This window comes from Pseudorasbora parva, chromosome 1 (genome assembly GCF_024679245.1).
Source record: "Pseudorasbora parva isolate DD20220531a chromosome 1, ASM2467924v1, whole genome shotgun sequence".
NCBI classification, from domain to species: domain Eukaryota; kingdom Metazoa; phylum Chordata; class Actinopteri; order Cypriniformes; family Gobionidae; genus Pseudorasbora; species Pseudorasbora parva.
The window spans coordinates 2401514-2417423 of NC_090172.1; the positions used below are offsets into that span (position 1 = coordinate 2401514).

Below are 15910 nucleotides of genomic sequence, written 5' to 3' on the forward strand. Positions count from 1 at the left end.
CATCGGCAGAGCAGTGGAAAGCTATGCTGCTTACAGCACCCACTGCAACATCTGCCAGAAAATCTCCTTTGGCCCACACCGCTCCTCTCCACTCTGGGTAAACACAAGTGTGCCAATTTTAATGAATCACAAATGATGGCCATATGGAGCACTAGATCAGCACAGACCGGCTTCAGCAGAGCCGGGAGGGGGGTTTGGATGCTTTATCAAATGGACTTTGCTCATCTACACGCACTGAAAAACATGTATCCGGAGTTAGGGAAATACCGAGCGAATCTGTCACGTGTGTGTGCCGATGCTGGCCGCCATCCATCTACCTTCTTTTTGTTTGTCACTTTTCCTGTCTGTCTCGAAGTCCCACCAACCCCTTTCCATATGGTGCACCATAAGGAAGAGCTCCTCGTACAGATACGGAAAGACTTTAAGGGTTAGTTCACCCAAAAAGAAAATTTATATCATTAAGGACTCCCACTAATGTCATTCCACACCCGTAAGACCTATAAATTCGAAAGGTTATGAATCGGCGAATTGATTCATGATTCGGATCGCCAATGTCTCGTGATTTCAGCAGTTTGACACGCGATCCGAATCATGAATCAAGTCGTTGATTCATAACCGTTTGAATCTTTATTTGAGGATTGAACACAAACCCGGAAGAGAAGCCAATGCTGAATAAAGTCGTAGTTTTTGTTATTTTTGGACCCAAATGTATTTTGGATGCTTCAAGAGACTCTAATTAACCCACTGATGTCTCATATGGACTACTGTGATGATGTTTTTATTCCCTTTCTGGACATGGACAGTATAGTGTGCATACACTTGCATACGCTCTCGGACTAAATATAAAATATCTTAAACTGTGTGTGAAGATGAACGGAGGTCTACGGGTGTGGAACGACATTAGGGAGAGGACTTAATGACAGACATTTCATTTTTGGCTGAACTAACCCTTTAAAACCTCGATTTAGCTTCAGACGGCACACCCGCAGACTGTTCGACAACTGTCTGATTGCACAAAATATGACTTCATTGGCTGGTTTTATCCACTTTCCAAGACGTAGGGTGCACATGTTTTTCAAAAATCCACCCGCAAACAACATTCCCAATGATCGCCTCAAAAGAGCAACTCTAAAACCGCTGGATAAACGTTGCAATGTTCATGCACTGCAAAAAATGCTTTTTTCCCGTAGTATTTTTATCTTGTTTCTAGTCAAACGACATAAAAATACTAGACAAGTACAAATTATTGTCTTATTTGGGGAAAAAATAACTCAAAATGAAGAGAGTTTTTGCTTAAAATAAGATAAATAATCTGCCAATGGGGTGAGGAAAATAATCTTGTTTTCTGTTTGAATTAAGATTATTTTCCTCACCCCATTGGCAGATTATTTATCTTATTTTAAGCAAAAACTCTCTTCATTTTGAGTTATTTTTCCCCAAAACAAGACAATTACTTTTGCTTGTCTAGTAAATACTTCTTGTTTTAACAATTTTTAGATGTTTGGACTAGAAACAAGACAAAAATACTGAGTAAGAAAAGCATTTTTTGCAGTGTGCCATCAAATCTTTAACGTTGCCCCTATTATGGAGTATCATGTAGTGTGTAACAATCTGATAATGCACCATATAAAGTTGTTATCTCTCAGATGTCGATTAAACTAAAGTTGTTTCGTTGTGACGTCAAGACCAAACATTAGCATATTAGTCCTTCGGATGAGACGTTAAACCGAGGTCCTGACTCTCTGTGGTCATTAAATATCCCCTTGATAAAGAGCTCAATGGCCAAATTTGCCCATTGGCCGCTGTCCATCATGGCCTCCTAATAGTCCCTATATCCTGATTGGCTTCATCATTCGGTCTCCTCTCCACCATAAAATGGCGATCGGGCACAATATGGTGCAAAATGGTGCTTTACCTGCTCCTTAAGTGTACTTTATAGTCAGTCAAACGTGTACTTACTACACAAGGTAATTCATAGAACCCAATGCCATGTTGAACTTTATTAAAAGTCCAAATTCTGGCTACTCCAGATTGCTGGAAGTGAAGACCTGTGTCTGTATTTCTGTGCCCGCTCTTACCTTGAGGAACGGAATGACGAAGGGACGCAGGGGAAAGTTTGTGGCTTCCTGAAGTTTGGAGTGAAACTCTTCAATGGTTAGAGTTGAGTTCTGATAAGACAGAAAGAGCAATACATTTAAAGGGTTAGTTCAACCAAAAATGACAAATCTGTCATTAATTCCTCACCCGTCAGACCTCCGCTCATCTTCACACACAGATGAAGATATTAGTGTTGAAATCCGATGGCTCAGAAAGGCCTTCATTGACACCAATGTCATTTCCTCTCTCAAGACCCATAAAGGCACTAAAGACGTCGTTACAAAGCCCATCTCACTACAGCGGCTCGACAATCCTTTATGAAGAGGCCAGAATAGTTTTTGTGTGGAAGAAAACTAAATAACGACTTATATAGTGATGGCACTTTATGTGAGGTCAGCTCCTTCAGTTGCAGTTTTTGAGTCGTATTTAAAAACGCATTTATAGTATTTGAATGTTGAGTTTGCTTGGGTGTATGCAACATTACATTTTGTTTTAATGTTTTTATTTTATCTCTGTAAAGCACTTTGGGGCAACGGCTGTTGTTTAAAAATGTGCTATATAAATAAAGTTGCTTGGTTGAAAACAAAGATTCGAACGGTGAATCAGTGAATCGATTCATGATTCGGATCGCCAGAGATTTCAGCAGTTTGACACGCGATCCGAATCATGAATCGATTCACTGATTCATAACCGTTCAAATCTTTGTTTTGAAATTGGCCATCACTATATAAGTCGTTATTTTGTGTTTTTTTGCGCACAAAAACTATTCCCATCGCTTTATAAAATGATTGTAGAGCCGCTGTAGTGAGATGGGCTTTGTAACGACGTCTTTAGTGCCTTTATGGGTCTTGAGAGAGGAAATGACATTGGTGTCAATGAAGGCCTTTCTGAGCCATCGGATTTCAACACTAATATCTTCATCTGTGTGTGAAGATGAGCGGAGGTCTGACGGCTGGCCAACCACAGGACGAATTAATGACAGAATTTATATTTTTAGGTGAACTAACCCTTCAACACCCAGGAAAGAGAAAAGAACCAGAGAGCCATTAGACACTCACCACTAGCCCCAGGACCAGGCTGCGTACGCGTTCTCCAATCTCGGGCGAGATGTCGTTGCCAAATTGCTGTAGTGTGGTGAGAAAACGCTTAAGCTTGCAAAGTTGTCGAGCTCCGCAGGCTGGAGGAAGCTGTTGTGTTGGCAGGGATGCGGTAGAGGAAGTGGCGGGTCCATTGCTGAAGCCATTGGGAGTCGAGGGAGCTCCATTTAGCGTAGTGGGAGAGTGACTGCTCCCGTTTAACACTGAGGAAAGAGAGCCAGTGTTTGCATTAGCATCGCTTAAGTCACGCCAGACTCCTTTGCTCACTTTTTTATCCATCTCAATCCCTGGAAGCCCCTTCCGGGAAGCTCCAATGTAGCACGAAGATGGCACATGCATCCCCAAAACAGCCAGGGAACAAACTGAAACTACGGAGACGCTGTGATAGTAACGCGGCACTCTTCGTTTCATTCTCTACACACTATCTCTCTCCACAACATACACACAAGCCACCTATTGCTTCCCACCGCTCACCCACTCACTCACTAACACACAACTATAAGAGGAACGTGTTAAAGAGGTCCCAAAAATAGCCCCCTGGACTGGGTTACTTTTATTCCAACAGCAGGTGTGTGTCTAAATCTGGCTGAGCACATGTCTACCAGCTGAGAGCAGATTTGCAGCTTTCAGGGTCCAGGCCGTCCCATCCACACTTCTGCATCACGATTAGGCCCTCGCACTGCCAAAAAATGCCCTTCTGCCTTACTTTTTTGGTAACACTTTAGTATGGGGAACACATATCCACTATTAACTCTGACTTTTGCCTCAATAAACTCCTAATTTACTGCTTATTAATAGTTAGTAAGGTAGTTTCTGTAGCGTTTAAGTTTAGGTATTGGGTCGGATTAAGGGATGTAGAATAAGCTCATGCAGAATAAGGCATTAATATGAGCTTTATAAGTGCTAATAAACAGACAATATCCTAGTAATATGCATGATAATAATGCATTAATATGTGCTTTATGAGTACTAATAAACAGACAATATCCTAGTAATATGCATGATAATAATGCATTAATATGTGCTTTATGAGTACTAATAAACAGCCAATATCCCAGTAATATGCAGGATAATAATGCATTAATATGTGCTTTATGAGTACTAATAAACAGCCAATATCCCAGTAATATGCATGATAATAATGCATTAATATGTGCTTTATGAGTGCTAATAAACAGACAATATCCCAGTAATATGCATGATAATAATGCATTAATATGTGCTTTATGAGTACTAATAAACAGACAATATCCTAGTAATATGCAGGATAATAATGCATTAATATGTGCTTTATGAGTACTAATAAACAGCTAATATCCCAGTAATATGCATGATAATAATGCATTAATATGTGCTTTATGAGTACTAATAAACAGCTAATATCCCAGTAATATGCATGATAATAATGCATTAATATGTGCTTTATGAGTACTAATAAACAGCTAATATCCCAGTAATATGCATGATAATAATGCATTAATATGTGCTTTATGAGTACTAATAAACAGACAATATCCCAGTAATATGCATGATAATAATGCATTAATATGTGCTTTATGAGTACTAATAAACAGCCAATATCCCAGTAATATGCATGATAATAATGCATTAATATGAGCTTTATGAGTACTAATAAACAGCTAATATCCCAGTAATATGCATGATAATAATGCATTAATATGTGCTTTATGAGTACTAATAAACAGCCAATATCTTAGTAATATGCATGATAATAATGCATTAATATGTGCTTTATGAGTACTAATAAACAGCCAATATCCTAGTAATATGCATGATAATAATGCATTAATATGTGCTTTATGAGTACTAATAAACAGCTAATATCCCAGTAATATGCATGATAATAATGCATTAATATGAGCTTTATGAGTACTAATAAACAGCTAATATCCCAGTAATATGCATGATAATAATGCATTAATATGAGCTTTATGAGTACTAATAAACAGCCAATATCCTAGTAATATGCATGATAATAATGCATTAATATGTGCTTTATGAGTACTAATAAACAGCTAATATCCCAGTAATATGCATGATAATAATGCATTAATATGAGCTTTATGAGTACTAATAAACAGCTAATATCCCAGTAATATGCATGATAATAATGCATTAATATGTGCTTTATGAGTACTAATAAACAGCCAATATCCCAGTAATATGCATGATAATAATGCATTAATATGTGCTTTATGAGTACTAATAAACAGCCAATATCCCAGTAATATGCATGATAATAATGCATTAATATGTGCTTTATGAGTACTAATAAACAGCTAATATCCCAGTAATATGCATGATAATAATGCATTAATATGAGCTTTATGAGTACTAATAAACAGACAATATCCCAGTAATATGCATGATAATAATGCATTAATATGTGCTTTATGAGTACTAATAAACAGACAATATCCCAGTAATATGCATGATAATAATGCATTAATATGAGCTTTATGAGTACTAATAAACAGCTAATATCCCAGTAATATGCATGATAATAAGCAACTAGTTAATAGTTAATAACTGAACCCTAAAATAAAGTGTTGCCATTTTGTCTTGTTTCTCGTCTAAATATCTAACAATTCTTAAATCAAGCTGCATTTACTATATAAGTAAAACCACATAAGATTTTTAAAGTTTTGTTGAAAATAAAAGCAAATTGAGTTTTTGCTTAAAACAGGCAAAATGATCTAATGGGGTGAGAAAAATAATCTTATTTCTGATTGAAATCTTGCTCCTTGTTTCCGTCCCAAACAGAAATAAGATTATTTTTCTCACCCCATTGGCAGATTATTTATCTTATTTTAAGCAAAAACTCTCTTCATTTTGAGTTATTTTCCCCAAAGCAAGACAATTACTTTTAATTGTCTAGTAAATACTTCTTGTTTTAAGAATTTTTAGATGTTTGGACTAGAAACAAGACAAAAAAACGAAGTAAGAAAAGCATTTTTTGCAGTTTTGCACCTTATTTTTGTTAGTTGTTACCTGTGCCTGAAGCCCCGCCCACAGATAAACAAACATTACTGTAGAAGTGGACACAGCGCGAGGGCTTAGAGTTAGCGAGCATAATCCTCTGGGACATTGGGAAGCGTATGATTGTGCAAACACAGCTTTCAACCGAGTTATCTTCACACTGCTGGGTCTGTGTGTGTGTGTGTGTGTGTATGGCTTCATGTTGCAGAACACAGGGTCTTTCATTTCGCCCGTGCCCCTTTTTATCTCTCCATTCCAGGCTGGACACATGTGGGTTTACCATGTGACTCCCACACTTGTGTTCTGGTTTTAGAGTGGCAAGCAGGCTATGCTTCGACCCATGCAACAGGTGAACCAACACGGCCCGTCATTGCTATATAGGGTAGCGAGATCTGCCCCGCCGAGCCCGATTCGAACCCCCCGAATGCAGAACACAAATCTCTAGCTGTCTGTCCTAAGCACTCGCACAGACAATAGCTCAACCTACCATACACACACACACTCTCGAATACACTTGCTCATGTTACAAGGGCATCCTGTGCTATACACTGTAAAAAAATATTGTTGGATTAACTTAAAAAAGCAAGTAACCTGGTTGCCTTAAAATTTTGAGTTTATTAAAATTAGAAAATTTGAGTTGATACAATGAAGGAAATTTGTTTAATAAATACACTCTAAAAAATGCTGGGTTAAAAACAACCCAAGTTGGGTTGAAAATGCACCGACCCAACAATTGAGTTGTTTTAACCCAATGGTTGAGTTGTTTTAACCCAGTGGTTGGGTTAAATGTTGCTTAAGACAACCCAATTGCTGGGTAAGAACAACTCAACCATTGGGTTAAAACAACCCAATTGTTGGGTCGGTGCATTTTCAACCCAACTTGGGTTGTTTTTAACCCAGCATTTTTTAGAGTGTAGAAACTCAAAATGTTATTGTATCTGAGCCACATAAAAATGTGATAAATCATGAAAATAGCACAATTTGGCTGCGTCATCACAAATAAAACACACACACTTACCTAATATGCTTATAAAATCGTTTAATAATATTTTAATAAAGGTTGTCGAATCTCCAAAATGTTCATTGTATTAAGTCACATTTGTATTTTCAATAAACTCAAAATGTTAAGGCAACCAGGTAATGTATTTTTTAAATATTGTTTTTTACAGTGTAGGAAAACTCTGATAATGGCTATTGTTGATCTAATAGAGATTATTCTGTGTTCTGGCATTGCTATAAGAACATGCATTCTTGCGTTATTGTGGTGGGAACAAACATTAAGTGTTTAAAGGGATAGTTGACCCAAACTGAGCCTGTGATGTTTATCTGCTGACCCCCAGGGCATCATAGGTGTGTTTGTTTCTTCAGGAGAACACAAATGAAGATTTTTAACTCAGCCGTTGCTCGTATAATGCGTGTCAATGGGGTGTATTTCTATGAGAGTAAAAAACACACAGACATACGAATCCATATTAAACCCTGAGGCTCGTGGAGACACACTGATGTCTTCAGACACGAAACGATCGCTTTCTGCCAGAAACACAACAGTATTTGGGTTATTTTTTACCTCATATCAGACGAATCTCATCTAGTGTTCCTAGCGGCTATTACTTCCTTCGAATAAGGTCAAAATACCGCCGTGATTATAGTAATATTCACATAGATCCCTCATTAGTGCGTGTGCGGATCGGTCGAGTGGGGTATCTGCATAGATATGTCTATGATCGCGGCGGGATTTTGACCTTATTCGACGGAAGTTATGGCGCTGGGAACACTAGATGAGATTCGTCTGATATGAGGTAAAAAATAACCCAAATACTGTTGTGTTTCTGGCAGAAAGCGATCGTTTCGTGTCTGAAGACATCAGTGTGTCTCCACGAGCCTCAGGGTTTAAAATGGATTCGTAGGGATGGGTATCGTTAAGGTTTTAACGGTATTACTACTCTTATCGATACTGCTTATCAGTCCGGTACTTTAACGGTATTCTTATCGGTACTTTTTGAGATTATATATATATATATATATATATATATATATATATATATATATATATATATATATATATATACACACACACACACACACAATTAACAAAGATACACATTATATAGGCCTACACAGTGCTTTAGTTTCAGGAAGAATTCTAGTAATCAAATGTAAAATAACACTGCATAGTTTATCATAGATAGCCAAAATAATGCTTATTAAAGCTGAAGTTATTCATTCAAGAGTTGAGAGTGATTTTCTTAGTTGTTTAATTCGCAGTAATTCGTCAGCATGTTTATTTACACTGCTGCCTCTTTAAGACAGACGTGCAGATCTATAGGTGACTGATAATAGGCAGATGGACTATATTTTTCTCCCGACTATATCCATAATAACTACGTCCATTTTAGACACAAACTGTTTTTAAGAGACTCTCCAAGCCGGTCATTTTGACACAGATGTCTGTGTACATTTGATCATTTAGACGCGAGTGTGAAACCGAAAGTGTAATTTGCTCGTCTCGTTGCGGCTGTTTCAGCGCGCGCCGACTTGGGAACAACCTCTTGCGCACATTTTTGTGCTTTTAATCACTCTTTTTATTATTAAATGACAGCGTTGCTGCTGTGGGGAATTAATAAGTTGCGCTAGACATAAATATTATAATTATAATCTTTGGAAGCCAAAATCTAAAATAAAATCAGACTATCACAGATCTAAAGTGTAACCAGGCTGTTTAAATTAGTTCTGTCCTCTGTCATCACTCATTAGGGTTGTCGTTTTGCGCCTCTCTCTCTCTCTCTCTCTCTCTCTCTCTCTCTCTCTCTCTCTCTCTCTCTCTCTCTCTCTCTCTCTCTCTCTCTCTCTCTCTCTCTCACGTCACGTGAATTTTCAAAAGTACCGACAGCAGAACCGATAATGTCAGAGCTTATCGATACAACGGTCTTTCAAAATTCACCCCCGGGGCGCGTTTAATACCGGTTTTCGGTACCCATCCCTGTGGATTCGTATGTGTGTGTGTTTGTTACTCTCATAGAAATACACCCCATTGACACGCATTATACGAGCAACGGCTGAGTTGAAAATCTTCATTTGTGTTCTCCTGAAGAAACAAACACACCTATGATGCCCTGGGGGTCAGCAGATAGACATCACAAGCTCATTTTTAGGTGAACTATCCCTTTAAAAGGGGGCAGGGGATACACTGGATATTATTTAGTTACCTAGTCATAAACATGTTGACACAAACTTTAATTTGCTTATCAGACAGTTGCTCCCACATGATAGTAGTCCAGAGATAACGGACCGTAGAAGACTCTCTTGTAACACATTTGTATTGTGTTATGAATTGCATGTCACTTACTTGTTGTGGGTGTGAATGAGGCATTGCGATTGGCTGCCTGGCTGACAGCAGGGGGTGGAGGTGGTATTGTGGGCGGAGTCGACCTGGGCTGGGTTTTGACATCAGCAGGTGAATCTGGCATCGTTCCAGCCTTCTGTCCTGTGCTACCTACCAAATACATAAAACAGATGCCATTTTATATTCCAAAAGTACTGAGTTAGGTTATAATGAGAACGATAAAGTATCAATCAATGTTTATTCATAGAGCACATTTAAACACAACCAAGGTTGACCAAAAGTGCTGTACAAGGTATAAAAGAAGACAAGAGAAGTAAAACAAGCACACAAATAAACAAGAACCAGTAAACAAGGAGAGCCAAGATAACTAAGGAGTGTTAAAGGTCAATGAAAATGTCTTGAGATAAGATTTAAAAGTATTGAGAGGACCCAGGAAAGACCTCGATTGGACAGACCTACAACCAATCAGAGCAGCGGAGCGGCGCATAACGTTAGTTGTCAAATGTCAACAGAACTCGACTGCACTGTGTTGCCAAGTCCGCGTTTTTCCCGCGGGTTGAAGCGACCTCAATTATGTGATATATAGACCCAGGAATGCCAATTTTAGCAGCAACCTTGCCAAAATAACACACATTTTACCCCCAAACGCCACCCAAGCAAAATAATCTTGTTTTCTGTTTGAATTAAGATTATTTTTCTCACCCCATTGGCAGATTATTTATCTTATTTTAAGCAGAAACTCTCTTCATTTTGAGTTATTTTTCCCCAAGACAATTACTTTTGCTTGTCTAGTAAATGTTTCTTAATGTAAGAATTTTTTGATATTTGGACTAGAAACAAGACAAAAATACTAAGTAAGAAAAGCATTTTTCAGTGTGATTAAGTTTCTGTTGATCATCTGTCCGTCATCGGCTAAAGCCCGCCCTGATGATCTCATTGGTCAGTTTCTGTTGATCATCTGTCCGTCATCGGCTAAAGCCCGCCCTGATGATCTCATTGGTCAGTTTCTGTTGATCATCTGTCCGTCATCGGCTAAAGCCCGCCCTGATGATCTCATTGGTCAGTTTCTGTTGATCATCTGTCCGTCATCGGCTAAAGCCCGCCCTGATGATCTCATTGGTAAGTTTCTGTCGATCATCTGTCCGTCATCGGCTAAAGCCCGCCCTGATGATCTCATTGGTCAGTTTCTGTTGATCATCTGTCCGTCATCGGCTAAAGCCCGCCCTGATGATCTCATTGGTCAGTTTCTGTTGATCATCTGTCCGTCATCGGCTAAAGCCCGCCCTGATGATCTCATTGGTCAGTTTCTGTTGATCATCTGTCCGTCATCGGCTAAAGCCCGCCCTGATGATCTCATTGGTAAGTTTCTGTCGATCATCTGTCCGTCATCGGCTAAAGCCCGCCCTGATGATCTCATTGGTCAGTTTCTGTCGATCATCTGTCCGTCATCGGCTAAAGCCCGCCCTGATGATCTCATTGGTCAGTTTCTGTTGATCATCTGTCCGTCATCGGCTAAAGCCCGCCCTGATGATCTCATTGGTCAGTTTCTGTCGATCATCTGTCGATCATCGTCTAAAGCCCGCCCTGATGATCTCATTGGTCAGTTTCTGTCGATCATCTGTCCGTCATCGGCTAAAGCCCGCCCTGATGATCTCATTGGTCAGTTTCTGTTGATCATCTGTCCGTCATCGGCTAAAGCCCGCCCTGATGATCTCATTGGTCAGTTTCTGTTGATCATCTGTCCGTCATCGGCTAAAGCCCGCCCTGATGATCTCATTGGTCAGTTTCTGTTGATCATCTGTCCGTCATCGGCTAAAGCCCGCCCTGATGATCTCATTGGTCAGTTTCTGTTGATCATCTGTCCGTCATCGGCTAAAGCCCGCCCTGATGATCTCATTGGTCAGTTTCTGTCGATCATCTGTCCATCATCGGCTGAAGCCCGCCCTGATGATCTCATTGGTCAGTTTCTGTCGATCATCTGTCCGTCATCGGCTAAAGCCCGCCCTGATGATCTCATTGGTCAATTTCTGTCGATCATCTGTCCGTCATCGGCTAAAGCCCGCCCTGATGATCTCATTGGTCAGTTTCTGTCGATCATCTGTCCACCATCGGCTAAAGCCCGCCCTGATGAACTCATTGGTCAGTTTCTGTTGATCATCTGTCCGTCATCGGCTAAAGCCCGCCCTGATGAACTCATTGGTCAGTTTCTGTTGATCATCTGTCCGTCATCGGCTAAAGCCCGCCCTGATGATCTCATTGGTCAGTTTCTGTTGATCATCTGTCCGTCATCGGCTAAAGCCCATCCTGATGATCTCATTGGTCAGTTTCTGTCGATCATCTGTCCATCATCGGCTAAAGTCCGCCCTGATGATCTCATTGGTCAGTTTCTGTTGATCATCTGTCCGTCATCGGCTAAAGCCCGCCCTGATGATCTCATTGGTCAGTTTCTGTTGATCATCTGTCCGTCATCGGCTAAAGCCCGCCCTGATGATCTCATTGGTCAGTTTCTGTTGATCATCTGTCCGTCATCGGCTAAAGCCCGCCCTGATGATCTCATTGGTCAGTTTCTGTTGATCATCTGTCCGTCATCGGCTAAAGCCCATCCTGATGATCTCATTGGTCAGTTTCTGTTGATCATCTGTCCATCATCGGCTAAAGCCTGCCCTGATGATCTCATTGGTCAGTTTCTGTTGATCATCTGTCCATCATCGGCTAAAGCCCATCCTGATGATCTCATTGGTCAGTTTCTGTTGATCATCTGTCCATCATCGGCTAAAGCCCGCCCTGATGATCTCATTGGTCAGTTTCTGTTGATCATCTGTCCATCATCGGTTAAAGCCCGCCCTGATGATCTCATTGGTCAGTTTCTGTTGATCATCTGTCCGTCATCGGCTAAAGCCCATCCTGATGATCTCATTGGTCAGTTTCTGTTGATCATCTGTCCATCATCGGTTAAAGCCCGCCCTGATGATCTCATTGGTCAGTTTCTGTTGATCATCTGTCCGTCATCGGCTAAAGCCCGCCCTGATGATCTCATTGGTCAGTTTCTGTTGATCATCTGTCCATCATCGGCTAAAGCCCGCCCTGATGATCTCATTGGTCAGTTTCTGTTGATCATCTGTCCATCATCGGTTAAAGCCCGCCCTGATGATCTCATTGGTCAGTTTCTGTTGATCATCTGTCCATCATCGGTTAAAGCCCGCCCTGATGATCTCATTGGTCAGTTTCTGTTGATCATCTGTCCGTCATCGGCTAAAGCCCATCCTGATGATCTCATTGGTCAGTTTCTGTTGATCATCTCTCCATCATCGTCTAAAGCCTGCCCTGATGATCTCATTGGTCAGTTTCTGTTGATCATCTGTCCATCATCGGCTAAAGCCCATCCTGATGATCTCATTGGTCAGTTTCTGTTGATCATCTGTCCGTCATCGGCTAAAGCCCATCCTGATGATCTCATTGGTCAGTTTCTGTTGATCATCTGTCCATCATCGGCTAAAGCCCGCCCTTATGATCTCATTGGTCCGTTTCTGTTGATCATCTGTTGATCATCGGCTAAAGCCCATCCTGATGATCTCATTGGTCAGTTTCTGTTGATCATCTGTCCGTCATCGGCTAAAGCCCATCCTGATGATCTCATTGGTCAGTTTCTGTTGATCATCTGTCCGTCATCGGCTAAAGCCCGCCCTGATGATCTCATTGGTCAGTTTCTGTTGATCATCTGTCCGTCATCGGCTAAAGCCCGCCCTGATGATCTCATTGGTCAGTTTCTGTTGATCATCTGTCCGTCATCGGCTAAAGCCCGCCCTGATGATCTCATTGGTCAGTTTCTGTAGATCATCTGTCCGTCATCGTCTAAAGCCCGCCCTGATGATCTCATTGGTCAGTTTTTGTTGATCATCTGTCCGTCATCGGCTAAAGCCCGCCCTGATGATCTCATTGGTCAGTTTCTGTTGATCATCTGTCCGTCATCGGCTAAAGCCCGCCCTGATGATCTCATTGGTCAGTTTCTGTCGATCATCTGTCCGTCATCGGCTAAAGCCCGCCCTGATGATCTCATTGGTCAATTTCTGTCGATCATCTGTCCGTCATCGGCTAAAGCCCGCCCTGATGATCTCATTGGTCAATTTCTGTCGATCATCTGTCCGTCATCGGCTAAAGCCCGCCCTGATGATCTCATTGATCAGTTTCTGTTGATCATCTGTCCGTCATCGGCTAAAGCCCGCCCTGATGATCTCATTGGTCAATTTCTGTCGATCATCTGTCCGTCATCGGCTAAAGCCCGCCCTGATGATCTCATTGGTCAGTTTCTGTCGATCATCTGTCCGTCATCGACTAAAGCCCATCCTGATAATCTCATTGGTCAGTTTGCATTCAGGCATAATTACTCCTCTATGGATCAAGTCCAGCCTGAACCGGAACTCAGTTGTGGGCGGGGCTAAGTTTGGCCAGTTTGACACATGTTGTGTCTTCTTCATGTGTGTGGCGCAGTGGTTCAGACAGAGTTATAATGTTTCCTGGCAGTAAATCTGAAGGGTCTCTGCTGATAGAGATAAATTGTGTGAGGCGGAGGCTAAATGTCACAGCTGTCCTCCGCCTGCTGTCCCGTCTCGTCTCCGGATGGACAGGCTTCTGACAGCCCGGGACAAGTGCAGCTGGATCTGCTGCTGTCCATCACTTTAGCACGAGCCTCATCTGCGGGACCAAACATGGCAACTCTTCCTCACTCGCGCCTGTGCTGGTCATGTGACGATGCCTTTATCTACTACGCCACCTAACTATGGCCTCATGCTGATCTGTCCTCACACCTGCAGCACACACTCATACACTGTGGGATGAACAGGTAGTTTCTCTCAGGTTTCACTGCGGTGTCCCAACAAGTTTCAGCAAATCCCAACGGTGGTTTTGTTGAGTCAGTGTCAACCCTGTTGATTTTTGTTTGGGTAAACACTGTGCATGCGTGTGTGTGTGTGGCCTGGTAAACCCTACGTTATGGGGACAAAATGTCCCCACAAAGATGGCAATATCCGAAATCCTTGTCCTTGTGGGGACATTTTTTGGTCCTCATGAGAAAAACATCTTATAAATTATACTACACTCTAAAAAATTCTGAATAAAAAAGAACCCATTGTTGTAAATATGGACTTACCCAGCAATTGGGTTGTTTTAACCCAGCGATTGGGTTGTATTAAGCAAATATTTAACCCAACCGCAGGATTAAAACAACCCAATCGCTGGGTTAAATAACCCAATTGCTGGGTTAGTCCATATTTGACCCAACATTGGGTTAAAACAACCAAGCATTTTTTAGAGTGTAAACTCTAAAAAATGCTGGACTAAAAACAACCCAAGTTGGGCTAAAAATGGACTAACCCAGCAATTGGGTTGTCTTAAGCAACATTTAACCCAACCACTGGGTTAAAACAACCCAATTGTGGGGTTTGTCCATGTTCAACCTAACTCGGGTTATTTTTAACCCAGCATTTTTTAGAGTGTAAGTGATGTTTTTTAAATGTGTGTGTGTGTGTGTGTGTGTGTGTGTGTGTGTGTGATTGGTAGGTTTAGGCGTAGGGGCAGTGTGTATGTGTGTGTGTGTGTGTGATGGGTACACTCTAAAAAATGCTGGGTTGTTTTAACCCGATGTTGGGTCAAATATGGACTAACCCAGCGATTGGGTTGTTTTAACCCCACGGTTGGGTTAAATATTTGCTTAAGACAACCCAATCGCTGGGTTAAAACAACCCAATTGCTGGGTTGGTCCATATTTGACCCAACATTGGGTTGTTTTTTACCCAGAATTTTTTAGAGTGTAGGTTTAGGGGCAGTGTAGGGGGATAAAATATATATAATTAATACAGTATAAAAACCATTTCGGCTATGGAAAGTCCCCATAAAACATGGAAAAACAACGTGTGTGTGTGTGTGTGAAAGCACAGATATATTCTGAAAGAAGTGCCATCAGATGGTCCTGAGATCAGCACACACACATCACTGGTGACAGCTCACATTTGCTACTCCTCACCATCATCTGTCGCCAAGAATGACGCTTTAGACGCCACAAACTCAGTTATTCTAGAGTCTAGATCTGATATATAGATATCTATGTTGTAATGCATGCCGATGACAATATTCAGTCGTGCAAATCCAAGTATTTTTTGTGCAACTCTCATCAATTATAATTGCCAAAGTCCAGGATTTTACAGTGATGCAAGCCCAAAAAAAAACATTATACCACACTGCAAAAAAAAAAATGCTTTTCTTACTCAGTATTTTTGTCTTGTTTCTAGTCCAAACATCTAAAAACTCTTAAAACAAGAAGTATTTACTAGACAAGCAAAAAAGATTGTCTTGTTTTGGGGAAAAATAACTCAAAATG

General features: G+C 40.9%; 1 protein-coding gene across 3 annotated transcripts in view; it reads right to left on the bottom strand.

Moving 5' to 3' along the window:
• Positions 1–15910, bottom strand: part of cbfa2t3 (CBFA2/RUNX1 partner transcriptional co-repressor 3) — a 79375-nt gene that overhangs the window by 28234 nt on the left and 35231 nt on the right. For all 3 annotated transcript variants that reach the window (XM_067452073.1, XM_067452066.1, XM_067452059.1), the window contains exons 2-4: positions 9541–9687; positions 3156–3397; positions 2079–2168 (exon numbers count right to left, since the gene is read on the bottom strand). In XM_067452073.1, coding sequence (XP_067308174.1) covers positions 2079–2168; positions 3156–3397; positions 9541–9661 — 453 coding nt within the window. In that variant the 5' untranslated portion in view covers positions 9662–9687. The remainder of the gene's footprint in view (positions 1–2078; positions 2169–3155; positions 3398–9540; positions 9688–15910) is intronic.